The sequence below is a fragment of the Brassica napus genome, chromosome C3 (genome assembly GCF_020379485.1).
Source record: "Brassica napus cultivar Da-Ae chromosome C3, Da-Ae, whole genome shotgun sequence".
In the NCBI taxonomy this organism is placed as follows: domain Eukaryota; kingdom Viridiplantae; phylum Streptophyta; class Magnoliopsida; order Brassicales; family Brassicaceae; genus Brassica; species Brassica napus.
In genome coordinates, this window is record NC_063446.1 from 7,782,635 (window position 1) to 7,807,429 (window position 24,795).

The 24,795-nt window shown below is 36.4% G+C and overlaps 4 protein-coding genes and 2 non-coding genes across 6 annotated transcripts; 2 read left to right on the top strand and 4 right to left on the bottom strand.

Moving 5' to 3' along the window:
• On the bottom strand, positions 1-1,934 carry LOC106346027 (universal stress protein PHOS32-like). The gene is made up of 2 exons (XM_013785268.3): positions 1,121-1,934; positions 1-370 (listed from the first exon to the last, which is right to left on the bottom strand). The coding sequence occupies exons 1-2, from the start codon at positions 1,827-1,829 to the stop codon at positions 363-365; spliced, it is 717 nt and encodes a 238-aa protein (XP_013640722.2). The 5' UTR covers positions 1,830-1,934; the 3' UTR covers positions 1-362.
• Positions 1,935-12,192: 10,258 nt separating this feature from the next.
• LOC106346028 (serine/threonine-protein kinase ZRK1-like) lies at positions 12,193-13,623 on the top strand. Its single transcript, XM_013785269.3, has one exon. The coding sequence runs from the start codon at positions 12,381-12,383 to the stop codon at positions 13,398-13,400; it is 1,020 nt and encodes a 339-aa protein (XP_013640723.1). The 5' UTR covers positions 12,193-12,380; the 3' UTR covers positions 13,401-13,623.
• Positions 13,624-14,679: 1,056 nt separating this feature from the next.
• Positions 14,680-17,652, top strand: LOC106346033 (receptor-like protein kinase THESEUS 1). The gene has a single exon (XM_013785275.3). It carries the CDS (start codon positions 14,983-14,985, stop codon positions 17,494-17,496), a length of 2,514 nt encoding a protein of 837 aa, XP_013640729.1. The 5' UTR covers positions 14,680-14,982; the 3' UTR covers positions 17,497-17,652.
• Positions 17,653-18,942: 1,290 nt separating this feature from the next.
• Positions 18,943-20,986, bottom strand: LOC106443369. The gene is made up of 3 exons (XM_013884933.3): positions 20,603-20,986; positions 20,161-20,497; positions 18,943-20,087 (listed from the first exon to the last, which is right to left on the bottom strand). The coding sequence occupies exons 1-3, from the start codon at positions 20,823-20,825 to the stop codon at positions 19,634-19,636; spliced, it is 1,014 nt and encodes a 337-aa protein (XP_013740387.2). The 5' UTR covers positions 20,826-20,986; the 3' UTR covers positions 18,943-19,633.
• On the bottom strand, positions 19,306-19,378 carry TRNAF-GAA. The gene has a single exon. It is a non-coding gene; the product is annotated as a tRNA-Phe (tRNA).
• Positions 20,987-22,259: 1,273 nt separating the features above from the next.
• On the bottom strand, positions 22,260-22,332 carry TRNAF-GAA. The gene has a single exon. It is a non-coding gene; the product is annotated as a tRNA-Phe (tRNA).
• Positions 22,333-24,795: the final 2,463 nt, after the last annotated feature.

A 24,795-nucleotide genomic window follows, 5' to 3' on the forward strand; every position in this document is an offset into this window, starting at 1 on the left:
TCATTGTCTACCCAAGTCTTTTATTTGATTATAACAACACCTGAAGACAAATTTAATCTAAACAGATTCAGCATTCACTCTCACACAACAGGAAAAACCTACAAAACCATACTTTACTGAAGATGGTCACAATCCTCTCCTTTTTTTCATAAAAGAAAAATAACCAAAAAGGTTTAGGTAATCATACAAACTTCTTCAGGTTTACTGCAGAAACCATCAAATAGAGAAAGATAAAGAGACTCCAAATAACCCTGAGAAATTCCTCAACATCATAATAGATAAACATAGAACACAAACACACACTCCTCTCACCATTGCGCTAAAACTCCGACTTGAATTGTGTACCAAGATCCCAAGAAGCGTTAATCATCTGCGATAGAAAAACAGGAAAATGAGGAACAATACAATGTTATTTGTTCTAGATCATAGCACAAAGAGGAACCACAGAATTAACCAAGCAGATAATGTATTACGATTCATATTGCAGTATGATGACGATAACAAATCTATCCTACATAATTTAGCCATTTTGAACTTATCATAATATACATTCAGATTTCTCCTACATGTAAACATACTGTAATGCGAAATGTTCTGACTAACACCAACTTGTCTTACCGACGAAGCACAAGAAAAAAAAAACAAAATCACTTTTTAAAAAGGTTCATTTCTTCAAGGGGCACAGAGCAATATTCTTCTACATCAGTAGCAAAGACTATTTGAATCAAAACACACACAATCCGAGTTATTCAGAAGGCAGCTAAAAGGGAAAAACACCATCGAGAGAGAATCAAAGTGGGGAAAAGCAGTGTACACAATGCAACATATAAAGTTTAAACGCTGAATCTGCTGCCTAAATGACATGAGTCTTAACCATAATGTAACCACCAAAAAGTATAATATTACACAACTAACTTGAGAGAACTCAAAAGCATGAAGAAAGAGTCTTAGCAGATATGAAGAGAAAACGGAAGCAAGATGTACAAAATAACAACACAAGCTAAGCAAAGCAATCAAACTCAGCTCTATAAAAAATGTTACTTTTACTTCGTTCCGATGATCCAATCTAGGGCAATCTCTCACAACACTCAGTACTAAACCCAATCAAACAAGTCCTGACCTTTGATGTGTTCATGATGATGAGGAGCAACACCAATACCATCTTCATCACCATCATCATCCCCACCAGTCTTGACAGTAACAACAGGCCCATCACGATGATCATCAGGGAATCTAACAACAACAACAGGGCAAACACAGTGATGAACACAATAATCACTAACAGACCCCAACCTCCCATCACTCCCTTTCTTCTTCTTCTCAGCACCAAACCCTCTACTCCCCATAATCACAGCGCTGAGCCCCAGCCTCTCGATCTCCAAACACAGCCTCTCCCTCATATCGTGATCCTTCACTATATGGATCTTATACGGAAACCCACTCTCCTTCAAGGGTTTCGCCAGATCCGCGACCTTGGAGGAAGTGAAGGCGTCGAAGTCCTCCTGGCTAGGCTGAAGGGAGGGAGGATCTTGCGGGGCTTTGAGGGGGAGAGGTCCCCAGTCGGCGCCGTAGAGGACGGAGGTTGGGGAGACGTGGAGGAGGACGACGGCGTCTCCGGGGCGGATGTAGTGGTCCACGGCCCAGCGGACGGCGAAGGCGCTTTCGTAGGATAGGTCGATCGCGACGCCGATTTTGCGGCGGGCGCCGGCGGTGGGAGTTGGGGTTGCGGAGGAGGAGTGGTTGTGGTGGTGGTGGGGGGAGTGGCGAGGGGAAGGAGGGTGGTGGATTTTGATCGTGGGGAGGTGAGGGTGGTCGGAATCTGGATCCATGGTTTCGAGGTTGTTCTTTGATCGTCGGAAAGTGTGAGTGAGATTTTTACTAACGGAGAGGCACAAGAAGAAGAGTGTGTCTTCTCGCTTATTAATCAACTTTAATATATAGAGTTAAAAAAAAATACTATTAAATTATTTATCTTTTGATCGGTCCATTTTTGGTTAACATTAAAAAGCATTTGGTACATTTTGATCCAGTAGGTACCCTGGTCATGCTCGCATGTGGCTTGCACCTATCAGATCTAATAGGGCAGATCGGAAGAAGAATGAATTTGATGGGGCATTGACTGATTGGGACAACTTTTCAGATGAGTTCAAAAGCTTCTGTGGGGTTGATATGAACGTTTCAACTAAACCTTTGACTGAAGAGCAAGAAAAGTATTACATACAGGTAGAGACTTAAGATATGGTCTCAACAATTCACAAAATGATTCACCAACCCTTTGCTCTGTTTCATAACATTTTTTTTTTTTTTTTTTTTTTTTGCTAACCGAGTATCCTGACCCCACCGTGGTGGTCCAGACTAGAGACCGAAGTGAGCATGGACCCGAAGATCACCAGGTGGCTCACCGTGAATGGTCTTCGGTCTCGGATGCTGCAGCCCATATGTAAATTCCGCAGGGGCCAAAGCTTGAACCCAGAGGCGGACACTCCAGCTGGAACTCTTTTACCACTAGACCAAAGCAACTTGATTCATAACATTTGTTATTGTTAAACTTTTCTTTGGAGGCAGACAGCAATGTGGAATGACTTGAATCCACTTCAAGTGATAGGCACACGTACGGTAGTCAAAGAGATGGATTGTTTGACAGCATGTCGGTGAAATCGAGGGAGTCAAATCGAATGTAATCGTTAAGCTAGATGAGCTTCCAACCTAAAATTAATTAGTGATAAGAGGAGTGGTCCATCTATCGTATATATTATTAAGGATCCCTTCCAACTATCGATGTGAGACATGTGTCCCTAGCACGCCCCCTCGAGAAGATGACTCTTTAAGCGTCAATCTCGGAATATTCGGGTAAGGATCTAGAGCTAACTTTGGGGCAGGTAGATGTGGATCTGGTTGGATTACATGGATCTGGCTCTGATACCATGGTAGATTAGGGTTATTATGAGCTTCCAACTTAAAATCAATTGACGATTAGTGGACTGACCATAACCCTTTATATATTACTTAATGTCCCTTAAAATTCCTGATGTGGGATATATATCCCTAATATCCCTCTTCGAGATGATGGTTCTTATCGGCCAGAAATTTCGGAACTTTAGGACATTTATACTCGGTCGAACGAGTTTAATACGACTTTGTACCCAGTCGGAAGGGTTAGTCATGACCTTTATACCCGGTTGGAAGAGTTAATGTTAATTAGGAGTTTAGGGTATTTAGGATCTGGGCTCTGATACCATGTTAGATTCGGGTTATTATGAATTTCCAATTTAAAACCAATTGGCGAGTAGTGAATTGGCCTAACCGCAGAACACGAGGCTATGTGGTTTTGGTGGATGGTTTGATGTTTACTTCCGGTTAGTTCATTTAGTGTTGCATCATGTTTGTGTGTCATGTTGAAGAAACTCTTATACTCTTTTTTTTTTCTCTAACTAGGGGAGACAAGAAGATCCTGCGCAGCAAGAAATTGAGTTAACCTCAGCTTCCAAGTGAACAGCATTGCCCTCATTGGGGACAACAGGTACGTAACTTTCCGAGTTCTTGCTCTATGATATGATTAAGGCTTCAAACTGGAAGGACATGTATGATGTGAATGTGGCAGTTTTTCATTATGTCCAATCCTATAACTAACTGTTGGGGAAGGTGATAATCTGAATATTGGTTTGGTAATGAACGGTCGAAGGAGAATCACAGACTAATGGAGGTGGAGATTAGTTGTGAGATAAAAGAGGCTTCTGGCAACCCTAAGGAGTCTTTCAAGAAGGGTGTGATGAGCTTGGTGGTTCTTGTATCCAAATGCATAAACCCATCTTTTGTACTATTTAAAAAACTTTTTAACTATTCCATTAAACTTTTACCATTAAAAACGTTCTAGATATATGTATCCAATCGACCATTTTGGCTGATCGTTGCCGACGATGAGGAGACCTGATAAAAAATATGCCAAGTTTTCTACTTATAGATCTTTAATTTCTACGTATACAGCATTCACTGAAGGAAGAGGTGTTAGTAATATTGTTGACGCAACTCCACGATAAAGTAAGACATCCCTCGAGTACTTGCGCAATCCAGTGAAGGAAGAAGATTCATAAAATATGCAAAGTATGTGGTCACCCAGTCATAATGTTGAACTTAGAAGTTATCATCGATTTATGGTATGACTGGTTTTCTCGCTGCCACCCGCAAACGCAGCTTTTGCGGTTGATAGCGATTGTTGGCATTTTGTAACAATCGCTCAAACCGCTTCAAACCGCTATAAACCTCATAAATTCAAAAGCTGGTTCCAGCTAGCGTTTGAGGTTGCAGCCGGTTGCGGAAAGATATTTCTTTTTCTTAAAAAAAAATACAAAAAAAAATATTCAATAAAAAATTTAAATTGGAATTATAAAAATACTAAAATATATCTCTTATATTTTAATTAATATTATAAAATTTAAAAATAAAAATATTTTCTATAATTTTTAAAAATTTAAAACTATAACTTTCTAAATATAATTTTTATATTTTATTATAATATTATGATTTTTGATATTTTTATAATTATATAAAGTATAAATATTGTTAATTTATCATTTAAACGCTGCTGCATTTGGTAGTTAACCAATCATAAGTATTCCGCAAACACACCAATTTTTAACCGCATAACCAGTCATACAAATTTTTTAAAACCGCTAGAAACCGTAACATCCGCATCCGTAAACTTCCACAACCGCAACTGCTGCGTTTGAACCAGTCAGACCCTTAATATATAATGTATGATTTAAAAATATTTTTTTGTATATTTTTAGAAACAATCATATTGATTTGTAAATGATGTTATGTATGATAATTATATACTTTTTTAGAACAAATTATATACCTTTCTTCGAGTCTAGTAGTTTTATCTGTACCATTATGAATTGTTTCATGAGTATTCACGTCTATGCTGTTAAAAAAAAAGAATATTCACGCAAATAGTTCCAATTGAATTGGGGATTCTTTGTGAAATAACAAAAACATGGAGAAATTAGATTTGCAGATAAATGAGAAATAAGAAAAAAACGAAGGGAGAGCGAGGATTTTGATTATTTAGCGAATTATAATTTTTTTTTGGTTATATAGCTTAATTTTCCGTTAAATTTTGGATAACTTTTTATTTATTAATTTTTATAATGGTTAGTAATTGAAATTTAGACATCATGGTGTGTCGCACTAGTCAAACTAAAAGACTAATAAGTGCTTGACTAATTCAAAAGCATCGGTTGTGATCGCGGCTGCGGGAGTTTTTGAAAGTGGGTGGTTGCGATTTAAAACGTTATTAAAAGTTTCGTACGAATGGCATAACGTTTGAAAATTGTTGCGTTTGCGGGTTTTTTTTACTGGTTTACCCACAGATGCAAAAATCAATTAATAAAAAATATTTAATAGAAAAAAAGTTTAATTACAAAATGATAATTTTAAAATCTAATATAAAATAATAAATAATAAATATAAAATATAGTATTATAATATTATTATAATAAATATAAAAACTATACGTATAAATCATATTATTATAATAAATATAAAAATTATATTTATAAAATCATAGTATTAAAATTTTATACATAGATTAGTATTTATAAAAACTTATTTATAATTATTTATTTTTATATTTACATAATTTTTACAAAAAAAATAAAAAAAAATTTACTCTCTCGTAACCGCAAACGATAGCTAGAACCACCTTTTGATTTTTAGAACTTTGGAACGGTGTAAAACGATTTGTAGCTTTTTGTACAATTGTTGTAAAACCCAACAATTGCTACCTACCAGAACCTAAAAAAAAGGGGAAACCTATCAGAACCTAAAAAAGGCTTCCATTTGTTGGTTAATCCTCCAGTCTGTTACGAGATAAGTTTAAGTTTGGATAATGATTATCCACTAGACATATTATATTATTAACTAAATAAGTATCTGAACATTAACCGACCTTACCATTAGGCCTAAGACTTATTATCCGAGATCCAGATTCGATCCGAGATCCGCTTCGGATCTGTTTCGAAAATATAATATCTGGGGTGTCCAGATCCGAATCCGGATAGTAAAATCTTGGATCCGTCCAAACCGAATCTGGATATCTTAATTTTTAGGTTCGGATATCCGGATCCGTATTTTTAAAACACATTAAATTTTTAAATTTCATTAATATTTATATTTGATATATTGATATTTATACATGAATTAATCTTATAATATTATATTTTAGTTTTTACAATATTATAGACATATATAAATATATTTAGAAATATTTGATTTATATATTATATTAAAAAATTAGTATTTTTTTTAATAAAATATTTTTAATTATTTTTACGGATCTGGATCCGGATATCCGCGGGTAATAGAATATCGGGACGGATATCCGAAATCCGGATATCCGAAAACCACGAAGCTGGATCCGAATATTAAGTTCACGGATCCGGATACCCTGAATTTCTCGGATATCCGGATCCGTTCCAGGGCTACTTACCTCCCTATATATATTGTTCGTTTGTGTACAAGAAAATTTATGGAAGAGTTCAGCTTTTACTCTTTTCCTCTCGTCACTTTTGATCACATAATAAAGTTCAATAATAAATATTCATCTCTCGTTTTCACTTACAAAAACCACAAAGCTTTGTCTTTATAATTATTAATACACAACACATTATCAACACAAAACTCTGACCAACTGAGGTTTATCAATCCGAAAATTCTTAAACCAGTCGAGGTAATGTTTAAATTTATATGTTTCAATATACTTAATTTATTTAAATTTTATTATTGTTCTGGAGTGAGAGGGTAGGCTTTCTCCGTTTATTTTCGGGATGATAGGCGTTGCCTTCCTCGACTTATCGTTATGGTAGGCTATGCCTTCACGATCAGAAAAACACGTGGTAGGCGTTGCCTCCGTGAATAAAAAAAAATAAAGGTCAAAAATGACAGACTAAATCTTCTCGGACCTTGAAATAAGTAAAAGTCAAAATGGTAGACCATGTCTCCTCGGACTTTAAAAAATGATCAATATGGTATTCTAAAACTCCTCGGATCATGTGGTAGGCTAACCCTACAATTTAATTTATGCTCTTTAAATTTCTGCAATTTAAATTTATGTCTTTAGTTTCTGCATTTCAATTTCCGTCTTTATATATTATTCTATGAATACGGTTATCATGTCAAATTTGACAAAGCTCAAAATAAATGCCCTTAATATTACGAGAAATAATTATAAGACTTGGACAGTGGGTTCAAAGATGCACCTGAGAAAAAATGAGCTTTGAGAAATCATCGATAAGTTGAAACTATATCGGATGAGAAAAAGATAAAGCCATGATAATTTACACCACTTTAATGATGGTTTATAAGATGAGGTGTATCATGAGAAAGATCTAGAAGATCTTTGAATAATCAAATCCTTGAAAGAAAGGATTCACCAAATTGTTGGAGTTGATGTAAATCCTCCGTGAGAATTGAAAAGAAAAGAAACTCATGATACTAAACCATCAAATCGGTCCTTCTTGAAAAGTACAAGGGTGTGGATGCGGTTGAAATCGCTATCGTGGTCGTGGAAGAGGACGAGGAAGAAGATTCCGTCCATGTGAAACAATTAGAACTTCCACGAAAAATGAAAGTGGTCGGGTGATAAAAGGCAAACAGAAAAGATTTGCTATAGATACGGCCAGAAAGATAATTGGGTACATAGTTATCGTACGCAAAATATTTAGCCGATCTATATCGAGAATCAAAAAGAAAAAAAGAGAAAGGAAGTATATCAAACTTCGTCTCTTATGAGCCCGAACCATATTTCATAGCTTGAATACTCATCTTGATGATTCAGATTTTCTGGTTGGTCCAGAAAATGAAAATAAAATATCGATGTGATATGAGAATTATCTTCCTGAATAAGATTTTGAGATTAAGGATGGAGATAAATATACCTAACAGATATTGGGTCATCGTCATAACTACTAAAGGTAACAAATATCTTTCTTCTCTCAAACTAAATAAGTATAGTATCTAGTAATATAAACATATTATTATGAAGAGCTTATGATGAAAAGACATGCATAAGAAAAAGATGACAAAATTATAAATGAGTGGTAAACCTGAAGTTTACTCATATATAGCCATCTCCAATAATGTTATTCACATTATTGTGAAATGTTGAAAAACCCGAAGTTTTTCACATATAGCATGTCAAGAAAATAAAGGAAACCATCATGGTGATGAATCATCAAACAAGTTCACTATATATGATTTCTTTAAGCAGACCCCAAATTAAGATCTCACTCTAAAGGATTTGAAACTTAATTCATCCCAAATGAGAAAACTGAATATGTTATTGGTTATAGAGTGGGATTCAGTACGAGATTTTAGACATGGAGTGTCATCATCACGAGAGGCAGAATTAAAGAATCCTAGTAAGTGGAACATTGAAAAAATTATGTTCGCACTCGAAAAAGAACTTGATAAAGTAAATTCAAATAAGATGATCCCCATGATCGGGTGAAAATATGCAATTGTGCATGTAATAAAGACATATACAATCCAAAATGATAAAGTATATGGATACTTAGAAATATGCTCGCAAGTTTGCTAGAAGCATATGATAAACTGATGGAATGAGATATGTGAAATGGATTACAATGAAAAGTAGGATAATCCTTTTACAAAATGCCTGCCAGACATTTTGATGAAATAATGAAATCTCATATTCCAGCTGAAAATGCTCCAATAAGAAAATAGTGTCCTAAAAAAACGATATATAAGTCTATGGCACGCTAGAGACGTGATAAACCATTTTGGTTCCAATGAGTCCTCGAAAAGGAGTAAATCTATGAATAGAGGATGAATCTCATGATGAGACCGTTGATATGGATAATATTACAGTCAGGTACCTGGGTAAATCATTGATGATGATAAAGAGATCTCGATTAACCATATCAGTACTGATAAAAAGATGAAACCAAAAAGAAAATAGATTGTCGACAATAAATGAAAAAGCGCTATATAAATAAGGATTATGAATCTACCTCTATGTATGAGGGTAGAGTGAATTGATTGGCCATCAATTCGATATAAAGCTCGTTAGAAAAACGAGAGATTTTTGGACCAAAAGTCCAAGGTATATATTTCTCCAGAAAATGAAATGAAAGATGACCTTGAGGTATGAAAAACGGTTTGTTCCAAGGTCCCTGGAGAAATTTTAAAATAGATGCAGTATATTGAAATGTCTGGCAGGACATAAACGAGTTGGATTGCATCTTGATATTTAGTAGTCCCTGGAGAGTTAAAGATGCTCTCGGGAATGTATAAAACTCTGGAAGAGTTAGAACAAGCCACGTATATAAGGTATCTTGAACCAGTAACTGGTAATATGTTTACGGCACGATTTGCCGATTGCCATTTTAATGAGGATGAATTTCCAGCGTTAGGGGGAGGAATTGGTAGAATTCCTAAAGAGATTACTTGGTGTACACCGTCGTTGTTACACCTTGATCTCCCTACGAATCAAGGAGAGCTGGAACTTCAGAAAATTGTGCATTTGCATAATTTGGCAAACCAGTTACCAAATGTGTTCACAGATACGACATGATATATCCTCTGAAAATGTTCCATCAAGAGTTGATGTTCCTAAATAACAAACTGATGGTAACAAAATGAATGAGCCTAGGGTTCAGTTAAAGAGGGGGAGACTAGCGGGTTCTAGAGATAAAAATCCCTGAAAGAAATTGGTTGAAAAAAGTTGCAAGGTTCCTAAAGAACCTGATACTGAAAAATGTCTGAAAGAAGACATAAGTGGAAAGGTTCAAAAAGAACCTGATACTGAAAGATGTCTGAAAGAAGGCATAAATGGTAAGGTTCGAGAAGAACCTGATATTATAAGATGTCTGAAAGAAGGCATAAGTGGAAAGGTTCCAAAAGAACCTGATACTGAAAAATGTTTGAAAGAAGTCATAGATGAAAAAGGTCAAGATGAACCAAATAAAGATGATCCGGATGACGAAAAGGAAACAGAAAAGTATGAGATTTCCATCAACTACACCCTTGATGAAAAGTTATAAGATAAAAGATGTTGATGGAATGTTCTCCTTTTCTGTGTCCAAAGAGATCGATCATAAAAATGATGATCCCGATCCAAGGTCCATTTTGGAATGTTAAAAAGACATGATTGAGAGGAGTGGCAGAAGGCCATTCAAATTGAATTATTCTCCCTAAATAAAAGGAATGTCTTTGGACCTATAGTCATAACGCCTGAGAATATAAATCTTGTTGGGTATAAGTGGGTATTCGTGAGAAAAGTAACATGATATAAAACCTGATTAGTTGCCCAAAGATTTTCTCAGAGACCGGGAATTGATTTTGAGGAAACGTATTTTCCGGTAATGGATGCAATTACTTTTAGATTTTGATGAGCCTAACGGCGTCTAAAAATCTTAAAATGCATCTCATGGACGTTGTGACTGCGTATTTGTATGGATCGTTGGATAATGATATATATATATATATATGTATATATGTATGTATATGAAACTCCCTGAGGGATTGAAAATGCCAGGGGCATTGAAAGAAAAATCCAGGGAGATTTGTTCGGTCAGTTACAGCGATCACTATATGGATTATAAAGAAATCGTCATCTGGCTTTGTGATCATTGCTGTATATGTAGATGACCTGGACATAATTGGAACTCAAAAGGAGGTTGATGATGCTCGAACTCATATGAAAGAGGAGTTTGAAATGAAAGATCTCGGAAAGACAAAGTTTTGTCTTGGGCTCCAAATAGAGGATCTCCGAGAAAAAATAATTGGACATCAATCAAATCATACGAAAAGGTTATTGAAACACTTTTGTATGAATAAAGCGACTCCTTTGAGTACTCCCATGGTAAATAGATCTCTAGATGTTGAAAGAGATGTTTAAAAGATCCTGGTAAAATCTTATATAAATAAGTACTTTGGAGATGCTAATGGTAATAAAGCATATATGAGCTTATATATATATTGCGAGTTGTGTTTGATTAAATATACTTTTAGACACTAATATCTTTGTGAGATATAGCTCATTTCCTATTTATGGAAATTAGAACGGCGTCGAGAACATATCCGTTCTCTCCAAGGTACAGTTGATTTAGGGTTGATTTATTATAGAAAACCCGAGTTTGGTATGGTTTGTTTTGCAGATGCATGATACTTATCAGATCCTTATAAGGTTCGATCGCAAACCGGCTATGTTTTTACAATTGGTGGAACCGCGATCACTTGGCGGTCCCAGAAACAAACTCTGGTTGCAACTTCTTCAAATCATGAAGAAACTATTGCGCTTCACGAAACATGTCGAGAATGTGTGTGGCTTCGGTCAATAAGTCACCACATACAAGAATCAAGCGGAATAGTTAACGAGAAAGAGTCGACGAAAGTATTTGAAGACAATTCGGCTTGTGTCGCTCACCTCAAAGAAGACTACATCAAAAGCGACAAAACAAAGCATATACCTCCGAGATTTTTCTCATACATAAGGGAGTTCGAGAAAAATAAAGAGGTGGACATCGAGTATGTACGGTCATGCGACAATCTGGCTGACTTGTTCACAAAAGCTCTTCCGACTACAACATTCCGAAAACACGTTTATGGTATCGGAATGCGGCATTTGCGTGATCTGTGACGAGAAAGCTAGTTCCACTATTTTTAGGGGGAGATTACGGCAGTGTACTCTTTTTCCTAGTCATGGTTTTTGTCCCAATAGATTTTTCCATAACAAGGTTTTTAACGAGGCACTACGTAATGCTAGATGGATAATCAAGGGGGAGTGTTACGAGATAACTTTAAGTTTGGCTAATGATTATCCACTAGACATACTCCCTTCGTTTCAATATAGATGATGTTTTAGAAGGTTTGTTTTGTTTCAATTTACATGAAGTTTTGAGATTTTAAGAAAGTTTTGAGATTTTAAGGTTAACTTTAACTTTATTGAAAACTGTTCAACCAATTAGATTTTACCGTCTTTTTTATAATTGGTTAACCGATTTTAAAATTATATCTTTAAAATATTTTTCTAAGAAATATAATTTTCTTAATCTTTGTGTACTATTACAAAACATCAAGTATTATGAAACGGATGGAGTATTATATTATTAACTAAATAAATATCTGAACATTAACCGACCTTACCTCCCTATATATATTGTTCGTTTGTGTACAAGAAAATTAATGAAAGACTTCAGCTTTTACTCTTTTCCTCTCGTCACTTTTGATCACATAAGAAAGTTCAATAATAAATATTCATCTCTCGTTCTCACTTACAAAGACCACAAAGCTTTGTCTTTATAAATTATTAATACACAACATATTCGTTAATATATTCATTTTTACATTATTGGAGGATGAGACCCTGGAGAAGAAAGAAGGTGAGCGAGCAGAGGGAGTGGTTCTTGAAAAACGGCAGCACTTTCCTACAAGAACTCATCGCAGATTCCAACGGTATTTCAAACCCGATCCGGTTCTTCTCTTCGGATCAAATCCTCAAGGCCACGGATCGATTCCATCCAAACTGCTTTATCTCTCGTCACAGATTCTTCACCTGGTACAAGGGCGTCATCGAAGACCGACCTTACGCGATCAAGAAATTCACAGATTCATGGTTTTCAGAAGAGAGTGAGCGAGAGGTTTACAACGACATCGTCTTATCTTCTCGGGTAAGCAACCATAGTAGCTTTCTCAAACTTTTAGGATGCTCTCTCGAGTTTCCACTTCCGGTTATTGTATTCGAATACCCAGAGAATGAAGTTTTGAACGAGCGAGGAGCTTGCGTCGTTGACGGCACGTTATTGCCTTGGAAAGTTCGCTTGAAGATTGCCAAGGAGGTGGCCAGTGCTGTGACTTATCTCCACACGGCTTTCCCTAGGATTATTATTCACAGAGATATCAAGCCGACTAATGTTTTCTTGGATAAGAACTGGAATGCTAAGCTGACTGATTTCACGTTTTCGGTATCACTCCCTGTGGGGAAGTCATGGATTAAGGATAAAGTGGTGGGAACTTTCGGTTACATAGATCCGGTTTACTTCTCCAGGGGTTTAGTGACGGAATACACAGATGTGTTCAGTTTTGGAATCTTTATGTTCGTTCTTTTGTTGGGAAAACCGGCAAGTTTCCCTGGATCAGATGGGTATCATTGTAATATTCTTGATTATGTGAAGGATCTACAGGAGAGAGGAGAACCTGTTGAATTCGTGGGTGGTTCGAACGATATGATGCCTGGTCAGATGAAAATGTTTCTCGATCTGGCACTGAGATGCTGCAAGGAGAGGAGTGAAGACAGGCCAAAGATGATTTTGGTAGCAAAAGAGATTAAGCTACTAGCAAAAGGATCCCATGATTGTTCTGAGGATGGTCAAATTTAAGATTTTTGAGATTATGCTCATATTCGGGTTGTGTATTGCTGGATTTCTAATTTTTAAGAGTTTTTGTTTTCTTTGATCAAAAAAAAAAAAAAAAAAAAGAGTTTTTGTTTTCTAAAACATCTCTCTTATTCAGGACAAAACATCATTTTTAGGTATATAATCTGTATTATGCTCATATATGTGTGCCTTATTTAAGACAAACAAAAAAATCATTTTCGAGCTATCAGATGTACATGCTTTGCCACAGTAAGTTTTATATAGGTTTCCATTAACATTTTATTTTTCGTATAGTTACTATTGCTAGTTCTAGTATTTGTTTTGTTAAAAAGTGTTGTTCTAAGTTTCTGTCTCATAGTCAGGTAATGATAAAAGTGTTGTACATGCTTTGCCACAGTAAGTTTTGAATGGTGATGATAATGTAGTGTGTGAAAGCAAGGTATGAAACTGTCTCATAGTCAGGTAATGTATGATTGTTTACTGGTATAAAACAGAACTGATCCAATCCAATCTTTATGACAGTCACATAAGATATATACTTTATATACTTTGCAAAATAATACATGCAAAACACTTGCAATAAATCTGGATAACTTATTCCCAGAGATATGCAGTTTTCAGCACAAAGTGATTGAGAGAGTTGCACGGAAACATAACATTGAAAGATCTGAAACAAGAGGTGGTGATAGACTGATAGATAGTGACCCACAATACTAAAAGTCTACAACAATAGCCAAAAGACCAACAATACTACAACGATAACCAAAAGATAGACGTTTTTATTTTCTTCTGATCTTTCGGAAAAGACCTCACAAAATAATCAAATTAACAGCTAACACCCGTTGTGTTACGAAAAAAAAGTGTTACAAAAAAACAGCTAACACCCGCCGCGTTTTGATAGTCATGCAACCTCATCAGTTAACAACATACAAAAAGAAATATTTAATCATGTCACTCTCACATACGGCCGCGAGCTATAATCAAATGTTTTTCTATCCATCGCATCTTACAACTAATCGCATCAGTTAATTACAAAATCAACAGAGAAAATAATTCTAAATCATTAGAATTCTAACGACATAAACTCATAATCTGCAAAGAATTAGCCACACAACAAAACAAACAATAAACTGAGATTTGAGATTAATTGTAAATCGCAGGTCGTAGCTATATGTAAAAAGGTCATTATTAAACTTCAAAACCGAAAACTGTCCTAATATTCTTTAATCTTTAATCTAATTAATTAGTCTCTCACTCTCACAAATATCTTTTGTGTAGGCCCTTGTGAAGGTCTCCATTTGAGTGCAGCCTAACGAACCAGCCTGTAAAGTAGGTACAGAGAAGAAAATCTGCAGAAACTTCCACTTCAAAAGTCTCTTGTCTTTTTCCCTTTTCAGTCTCTACTCTCTAGCAGTTGGTCGATTCATGTTCGTCCCAAAACACATTCCCACCCAAATTAGGTTTCTCATCATGTGAATCCAAACATCCCAATTCATTGAGCAATCTCAAACAACACCTCTTCTTCCCTTCCAAACTGTGATTCTTATTGGCATTGGGATTAGATTTAGGGATTTACTAAAAAACAATGGTGTTCATTACAAGACCACTTGTTCTTCTTGTTCTGTTCCTCTCTTGTTCTGCCTTGTACACTCCGCCAGATAACTACCTAATCTCTTGTGGCTCGTCGCAGAACATAACCTTCCAAGGCAGAACCTTCGTTCCAGAGTCTCTCTTCCTCAAAACCGGAAACTCCTCCGTAGCAGCATCAACCAACTCCAACTCCAGCAATATCTCCATCTACCAAACCGCTTGCGTCTTCTCCGGTTTAGCTTCGTACCGGTTCAAAATCGCATCACCGGGCCGACATTGGATCCGCCTCCATTTCTCCCCAATCAAAAACTACACCTGGAACCTAACCTCCGCTTCGATCACAGTCCTAACCGACGACTTCGTCCTCTTGAACAACGTCTCGCTCAGTAACCAAATCTTCAAGGAGTACACAGTCAACGTCGCCACAGACTCCTTAACGCTGACTTTCATCCCTTCGAACAGCTACTCCGTGGCGTTCGTCAACGCGATCGAAGTCGTCTCTGTTCCGGACACCCTTATCCCCGACCAAGCCACAACTCTAAACCCTTCCTCTCCCGTCGCTCTCTCCCACCTCGCGTTCGAAACAGTCTACAGGCTAAACATGGGAGGACCGTTGCTGACTCCGGAGAACGACACGTTGGGGAGACGATGGGAGAACGACGCGGAGTATCTCCACGTGAACAGCTCCGTTCTCGTAGTAACAGCTAACCCATCTTCTATCAGATACTCTGTCTCCGCGACGCAGGAAACAGCTCCCAACATGGTTTACGCTACTGCTGATATGATGGGAGAAGATGCCAACGTGGCGTCTCCGAGTTTTAACTTGACTTGGGTTCTCCCTGTAGATCCGAGTTTCAGCTACTTTGTTCGTGTACACTTCTGCGATATCGTGAGTCAAGCGATGAACACGCTAGTGTTCAATCTTTACGTGAATGATGATCTCGCTCACAGGAGTCTTGACCTGTCTTCGTTGACTAACGGTCTCAGAGTTCCGTACTTTGACGATTACGTCACCCACACGTCTGGTGAGTCTTTGACCGTTAGCGTTGGGCCTGACTCTCTAGCTGATATCACCAACGCGACTATGAGTGGGTTAGAGGTTTTGAAGATTAGTAACGACGCTAAGAGCTTAAGCGGCGTTTCTTCAGTTAAGTCTCTTATCCTCCCTGGAGAAGGTTCCATCAAGAAAGTTGTTATCATCGGCTCCGCGGTTGTTGCGGTTACATCGGTTCTGTTGATCGCGGTTTGCTGCTATTGCTGTTTAGCTGCTTCGAGGAAGAAAAGTCTTCAAGAAGGCGGTAACGGTAACGGTAAGGGTAACGGACATCCGTGGCTGCCGTTACCTTTATACGGACTCTCTCAGACTTCTCACAAGAGCAACACGGCGAGCTGCATTTCGTTGGCCTCCACGCATCTCGGCCGCTGCTTTATGTTCCAAGAAATCATGGAGGCTACCAACAAGTTCGACGAGTGCTCGCTGCTCGGTGTTGGCGGGTTCGGCCGGGTTTATAGAGGGACGTTAGAAGACGGGACGAAAGTCGCTGTCAAGAGAGGAAACCCGAGGTCGGAACAAGGCATGGCTGAGTTCAGAACCGAGATCGAAATGCTGTCGAAACTCAGGCACAGACACCTCGTCTCGCTGATCGGGTACTGCGACGAGAGATCGGAGATGATTCTTGTATACGAATACATGGCGAACGGACCGCTGAGGAGTCATCTCTACGGAGGTGAGCTTCCTCCGCTGTCGTGGAAACAAAGACTCGAGGTTTGCATCGGTGCAGCGAGGGGGTTGCATTACCTGCACACCGGCGGGGCATCGGAGGGCATCATACACCGCGACGTGAAGACTACTAACATCTTACTAGACGAGAATCTAGTGGCGAAGGTCGCGGATTTTGGTTTATCCAAAACCGGACCTTCGCTTGATCAAACTCATGTGAGCACTGCGGTTAAAGGAAGCTTTGGGTATCTCGACCCGGAGTACTTCAGGAGACAGCAGTTAACCGAGAAGTCAGACGTGTACTCGTTCGGGGTTGTTCTGATGGAAGTGCTCTGTTGTAGACCGGCTTTAAACCCGGTTTTGCCGAGGGAGCAAGTGAACATAGCTGAATGGGCAATGGTTTGGCAGAAGAAGGGTCTTCTTGATCAGATCATGGACGGTAACTTAACCGGGAAAGTGAACACTGCGTCTTTGAAGAAATTTGGTGAAACGGCTGAGAAGTGTTTAGAGGAGTATGGAGTGGATAGGCCGTCGATGGGAGATGTGTTGTGGAACTTGGAGTACGCGTTGCAGCTGGAAGAAACGTCTTCGGCTTTAATGGAGGCTGATGATAATAGTACAAACCATATTCATGGGATTCCGATGGCGCCAATGGAGTCGTTTGATGATAGTATGAGTATAGTTGATAGAGGAGGAGTAAACTCGGGGACAGGGACAGGGACAGGGACTGATGATGATGCGACTACGAGTGCTGTGTTTTCGCAGCTTGTTCATCCTCGTGGAAGGTAGAAGAAAACAAAAGCATTTGGTTAGGCATTGTTTGTTTCGTAATTTACAGAAAATAACAGATATCTATAAGACTTCCAAAAATTTTCGTTCTGATATTTGTTTCGAATTTTGTAGAATTGGTTATGAAATATAGTGAGTTCTGATGTTTTAAAGCAATCAAAGATCAGAATGTGATTATCTATATTTTAACTGTTTTGTATTTCATTATCATTTTCCTCTAAATAAAAAGTATAGCTTTTTTAACATTCAGAATTTATACTACTAGCACGCGTATAAATGTTTATGAAGCTCAAGTTTCAAATCTTCTTTAATTGCATTACATAAGTGTGACGACGCCATTCCGGAGAATTTTGGATACTCACAAGTCACAAGTAGGCATATGTGTGTTTCTAAATTCTAAGTTAATTGTAACTAAACACAATATCCAAACGGAATCTGAAAAAAAAAACTCAAATCCAATCCAAACCATTTAAAAAATAATCTCGAAATTAGATTTAAGGACCACATATTTTGGGTATCAGGTATAAACCGAACTGAAATCCGAAGTAGTACCCGAAATTATCTTAAGTTAATAAAACATATTTATCCATTTTACATATATAACTTAAGGTATTTAGATATCTATTTATACTATTATTTATGAAGTGATTTTATTAATTTACTATATTTTCATGATTTTCAGTAATTTTGCTTATTTGTCGTATTTTTAGTTAATTCATTATTTTAAATAATATTTCTAATATAATTTTTGATTATTTAGTTACATAAGTTTAATATTTATCTGTTAGTACAACTTTAAATAAATATCTCAAAAGCATAAAAATAATTTATTCTAATGAGTTTGATATATATCTATTTACATACTTTTGTAAAATTATTAAATCCGCAACTGCGGACAAAACACCTAGTTTAAGGATATTTTAAAATTTTGCTTTAAACTGATTTAATGCTTTCAACTTTTTAGATAGCTTGGCTAGTTTTTTATTTGTATCAAAATTTTAGAATAATTTAAGGTATTTTAATATAACCCAATCCGAACTGAACACGAGAAATATCTAACCGAATCCAAACCATTTAAAAAATAATCTCGAAATTAGATTTAAGGACCACATATTTTGGGTATCAGGTATAAACCGAACTGAAATCCGAAGTAGTACCCGAAATTATCTTAAGTTAATAAAACATATTTATCCATTTTACATATATAACTTAAGGTATTTAGATATCTATTTATACTATTATTTATGAAGTGATTTTATTAATTTACTATATTTTCATGATTTTCAGTAATTTTGCTTATTTGTCGTATTTTTAGTTAATTCATTATTTTAAATAATATTTCTAATATAATTTTTGATTATTTAGTTACATAAGTTTAATATTTATCTGTTAGTACAACTTTAAATAAATATCTCAAAAGCATAAAAATAATTTATTCTAATGAGTTTGATATATATCTATTTACATACTTTTGTAAAATTATTAAATCCGCAACTGCGGACAAAACACCTAGTTTAAGGATATTTTAAAATTTTGCTTTAAACTGATTTAATGCTTTCAACTTTTTAGATAGCTTGGCTAGTTTTTTATTTGTATCAAAATTTTAGAATAATTTAAGGTATTTTAATATAACCCAATCCGAACTGAACACGAGAAATATCTAACCGAATCCGATCTAAAATTTAGAAAAATATGAATGTGATTTTTGAGCATAGTCTCATAAACGGAAGCAAATTCGAACCTGAGCGCCCAAGTCTCCTCACAAGCACATGTTTAGGAAGAACAATTTTTAAAAAAATTACAAAATAATGCGGTGAGCGTGGATCGAACACGCGACCTTCAGATCTTCAGTCTGACGCTCTCCCAACTGACCTATCCCCGCTTCTGTTATCTTTGCATTTTATAACTAACATATTTGTTAATTGATGGTTTATTTCATCTACTGCAGTGTTTATAAATATTACATATCATTAACAATGATTAGCTTAGTACAAACTGGAATACACGGTGGATAATACATTGCATAAGTGGAACATAGTGAGGTTAATCCAACACTTATTTATACTTAAAAACCTCCAGCAGAAGCTAGCGCTCTCTGGTATTATTCTTCTGTGAATCCAAGCTTTTATATGATTCTTTACTTCCTGCAGATGATTCCATTACCAGAAGACGCTCCACGGGTACAATCCATAGTAGCATATTCAATCTCTGACTTAACGGAATCAATCTCTGCTTGTGATCCAGAGAAAATGCAAGTTTTACAGTCATTGGAGAGGAGAGATGAGGTCTTGAAGCTGTCTTCACCACCAACCACTGGCATTGCGACTCCAGGCTTAGCCGGATTCTGGAAGTCCGGTTTGTAGGTTCGTCCCAAGATTCCATCGACATTTGGTGAAAGGTTAAAGAATTTGAACTGAACCTCGAGATGAGCAAAACAATCGTCTGATGGTACTTTGTAGCTGTGGATCCTGTCGTCCTCTTTTGTCACTGGAACAACATTAACCATGATCTCGGCCTTGTCTTTGATTGTCACGATCACGCTGTTTCTCATTGTCACTCTCTCGATCTTGATGTCCTTGTTTGGTGAGTACCTGGTTTTAAAACAAAACATTTAGGTTTCAAACATTCAAGAATCTTGAAAACATTTTTGGAACTGAGGCTAACCAGGTGGCGAGAGTTTCTTCGGGGACAGATAGATCTTGGCCATCGAAAGTGAACTTGAGATGGTCTACTTCGCTGTCCCAGGTGGCGGATTTGGCGGCATCGAGAGAGAACTTGTGGGAGTTGAAGAGGAATCCGAGAGCTTGGATCCATGTGAAGTCTCTGGCACGACCAGCGGGTCTGTGGCCAATGAACCTACCGTTGATCTGAAGGTCAGAGTCAGAGACGAGGCTGAACTCTTCATTGCTCTTTCCATGGAAGTAGAACACAATGCCGTCTCCTCCAATGAACCTCGGGTCATAACAAGCTGATCCAGGTTTGTTACAGTTTGGTTTCCTCACTATACAATAATAACATATGATTCATTATACTTGAAAAGAATCCAATAGAGGGTATACGAAACATATGTGAGGAAACTTGTGTGACAAGGAACAAAAAAATTTACTGCGGCAGTGGGCGCTGCAAGTGGGTCCATCGCAATCGGCGTAGCAAACTTTGTTCTTTGAATTCATAACGGTTGTGCTTGGACATTCTTCTGGGCATTGAATAGTCTTGTAGTAGCACCGAGATTTAGGGTTGGCACAGTAAACTCCAGCTGCCTTGGCTTGCAAGAAACAAGTTGCAGCCACAAGAGAAATCACAAGCAAAAGGGTTTTTGAGATCTCCATCTTTGTATCCTTATTTAAAATTCGAGGAGAGAGTTGAATGTGTTGGTAATGATGAGGTTGTGAATTTATAGGAATGAAAGTCAAATGCTTGCTTAATGAAGGGGCTATTATGTTAATTGATTATTGAGGTTGTGTGCCTATGGACGAACTTCACGGTGACAACATCAACAATTGCACTTAACGTTTTTTTTTTTAACTTCGTTAATTCAACGTAAAAGTATGACTATTTCTCCAATTTAAGCATCGTTTAAGAGTGATTTTGTAATAAAGACAAACTGTATAGTATAATCCTAATATATAATTCTTAGAAGCAACAAAAGAAGTAAACAATAAAAATTCAGTCAAAATTTAAAAGAAGTTATATAATACTTTTGCATTGTTAAAAAACAAAAGAATTAGAAAAGAAAGTAGAATGATCAACATTTCTCGGTCCTCATAAATAAAACAATTGCATTTTGTTATAAATGTGTTAGTATATAATCTGTGACCTGCTAGAATCTTCTGATGTTCGTTCACGTACGGGTGTTATTCCAGGGATGATATATATTGATATTACATGTGAAATTTTTTTACAGAAAAAATAAAAGGCAGCACAAAATATCACCGTGAATTTTGCTCTCTTCAGTTTTGTCCGGATCACATGGTTAACTAAAACAAACTAACAGTTCAAAGTAAAGGTCTAATTTTTGTTTGTTTCACGTGTCATTCCCTTGTACAATGAGCTTCAAAATATGCGATTTAGAGAACGTTCTCTTAAGTCAATAACTTCTCTTTAACAAGAACTATCTCACACTCAAATAAATTTCCTTTTAAAATTCACAAGATCTATATTCGAATATAATACATATTAAGTATATAACTAGAAAATGACTACTTAGTCTACTTTGAGTAACATGAATTTGTTAGAGAATTTGTTTTCTCCTTACGGCCAAAATATACTTTAGGATGAACTTAATTACTCAAAGCTTTTCCGTAGATTCATCGCTTATTAAGGGAGCCCATAAAAGGTGGAGAATTTTGAGGCAGACCAAAGAGACATTAGGTGGAACATCGACTAAACATAGTCCTTTGAGTGTAAGGTTTTCAAGCTGTAGAGAGGTGTACAAGATTTTGGGCAACTCCATATTGACCAATTTTTTGATGTAGTAATCGTTGAGATTTTAAAAGTGTAGGCACTCTACCTATGAGATTTAATTTGGTAACGCATACCACAAACCTGAATGCAGTTCTAGCTGAGGACTTAGAGTCCGGATCACTGCCATTATACCTAATTGTTCAACCTCTTTCCAAAGAGCGCCACCGGTTTGACAAAAGACTCATTGTTAGCACATCGTTACTAGGAAGCGAATACAGTATCTCCAGTAGCAAATTAAGGAAGATATCCTAACCTAATTTGAATCAAGGAAGAAAGACCCAAAAAATATTAAAAGAGAATGCGGTGAGCGTGGATCGCACACGCGACCTTCAGATCTTCAGTCTGACGCTCTCCCAACTGAGCTATCCCCGCAATTGAATTAGATTCCATACACAATATATAAGACAAATGTACCAAAGCACAACTATAGAGATGAAGGAAACGGCAAAACCTTATAGACACGTTGTTTACTATCGTTTTTGAAATGTTAGGCAAAATGCTTCATCAAAACTGTCATATAATCTCATTAGTGCTGGTTTGCCAAGTAAAATTAAAAATTTGCAAGTTGAATTTTTTTCTTCAATACAAGTTAGACGACAATTATAGTTTATTAATTTGTTTTCTTCATATTCTTGTGAGATTCTGCAACAATGTATCCAAATCGTCATTTCTGACAAAAAAGATCCAAATCTTCACGAACTCAAATCAATATACAAAAATTAAGAATCTCATTGATGTTAGACTAATAATTAGATCATTTTGTATCGTTACAATTTTTTTCGTCAACATCAAACGAATAGTTTAGACCTTTCGGCTCTCGTCAATGATAAACCATAGCTAAGTTGAGAGTTGCATCAAAAAAAAAAAAAAAATTGAGAGTTGCACTGATATGGGCAGCCCTCCAATCAGAATTGATCTTTTCCGTAGAACTAATTATATATAAGCGACAGCCAACCTGCAAGATTTCTATAGTTTGTTTAGAATTAGAAGCATTGATAAAGGTTCTACTAATTATATATAAGCGATAGCCAACCTGCAAAGATTTCTATAGTTTGTTTAGAAGCATTGATAATGAACCTTTTCTATATTCAAAAGTTGCTACAGTTTACTGAATGCTAGGAAGCAGCAATGGTCGGCCAGCTTGGACATTTCAGTTTTTAGATGTTTATGTTGAATCGTTTTTGGTGTAGTCAAGCAGTTGATAATTTTGTCCTGACAGTATATTCAAAGCACTCTGTTTCAAAATGCAAGATTGTTGATGTTTACAGTTTCAAAAGCATCTTGACCTTTTGTAATTTGTACGTTAAATAAGATTCATTTTACATCATTCGTTCGCTTCCTCATATTCAGTGTTAGACATACGACATACCAAATGAACGGTTTTGCTGGAAAACTTAACCATGAATCATAAAATGACGTGATTTAAGTTAACTATGTTGGCTCACTCGCTACATAATTTAATTCCGTTGCTAATCTCCTCTTTGAGATACCTGACACCACTAATTAACCTTAAAAAAATTGACTATATCTACGTTTTCGTTGATATTTCGTGCCTATATGGAGTCCTTTTATTTTCTAAGAGTGCTCTGCTTAACTGCACCACATTGTAGTCCTTTTATTTTCTAATTCAATGCATTTGCCGTTCAAAAAAGACAACGATATACGTTTGTACCAAATTTGGACCGAAGCTAAATCATAACATAAAGGCACGAATTTGCCAAAAAAAAAAAAAATTGTGGCAAAAAGCCACATTTCGTGGCTATTTTAGCTCACTAAAGCTATCCGCCAAGTGCTCACAAACTACCAAACCAATCCATCCCATGATTAGCCTATGAGTTAACCATGCCACCTCGCATCACTGCACTGGAGTAGGAAAAACTTCAAACCGTAGAGGCTTTGCCATATCAATGCGAAGATGCATAGCTTCACCACCGCATCTGCTGGAACTACAAGCACATATCCAACTATCCACCGTAGAAAACCCTACCAAGACAGCAAATCAATGAGAACTCCAATACCACTAGAATTCAATGTTTCATTCTCTGATTCTACGGTACTTACTTTTTACAGAGCCTTCAGTGGGAGGTTTTCATAGGTTCTCTCATCTAAAAAATATAAAGATGAAAGAGAAGAAAAATGAGTATCTTATTAGGTTATTCATGATATACTTCTAAAATATGTACCATTTTCAATTGTTTATTTTTCTGTAATTTCAAAATTTAAATAAATAATTAAATTATATCAAAATATGGATATTTTTGTTTCTATACCCTGTTTAAGAAATTATGGGCTGGCAAATCTCTTAGACACATTATTGTTTAGGGGTTTTTGCAAATATGACTCAAAACTTGAAATCAAACACAAAACTAACATATGTTTCTTTTGGAACTTTGATTTGCCTCTTTCATCCCTAAAGTTCAGATTATTCACGAAAATACCACCATTTTTTTTAAATGCATATTTTACCCTATCACCCTCATCTTCCTCAAGTATTCACAATATTGTCATTGTCATCAATACACCAACTACCATGAACAACCAATTTGAAGCTCTTAATGCACCTAAAAATCGATTTACACTCTTTCTTTCTCAATTCTTATGAAGTAAAAACAACATCTCTTTCACTTTCTCTCCATATTCATCCATAAAAACCCAAGATTTTGATTCTAAAATTTTTATGGTTCATAGAGCCATTGAAGCTTACGATTCTTGGTGGGTCACTTTTGTTTGAGATTCTAGGTGCTTAAAGAAGACTTATGTGTGCTAGACAAGTTATCTCACTGGTTGAAACTATGAAATCGGTTTTTTTCCCAGATTTGTTCGTCCAGACGACTT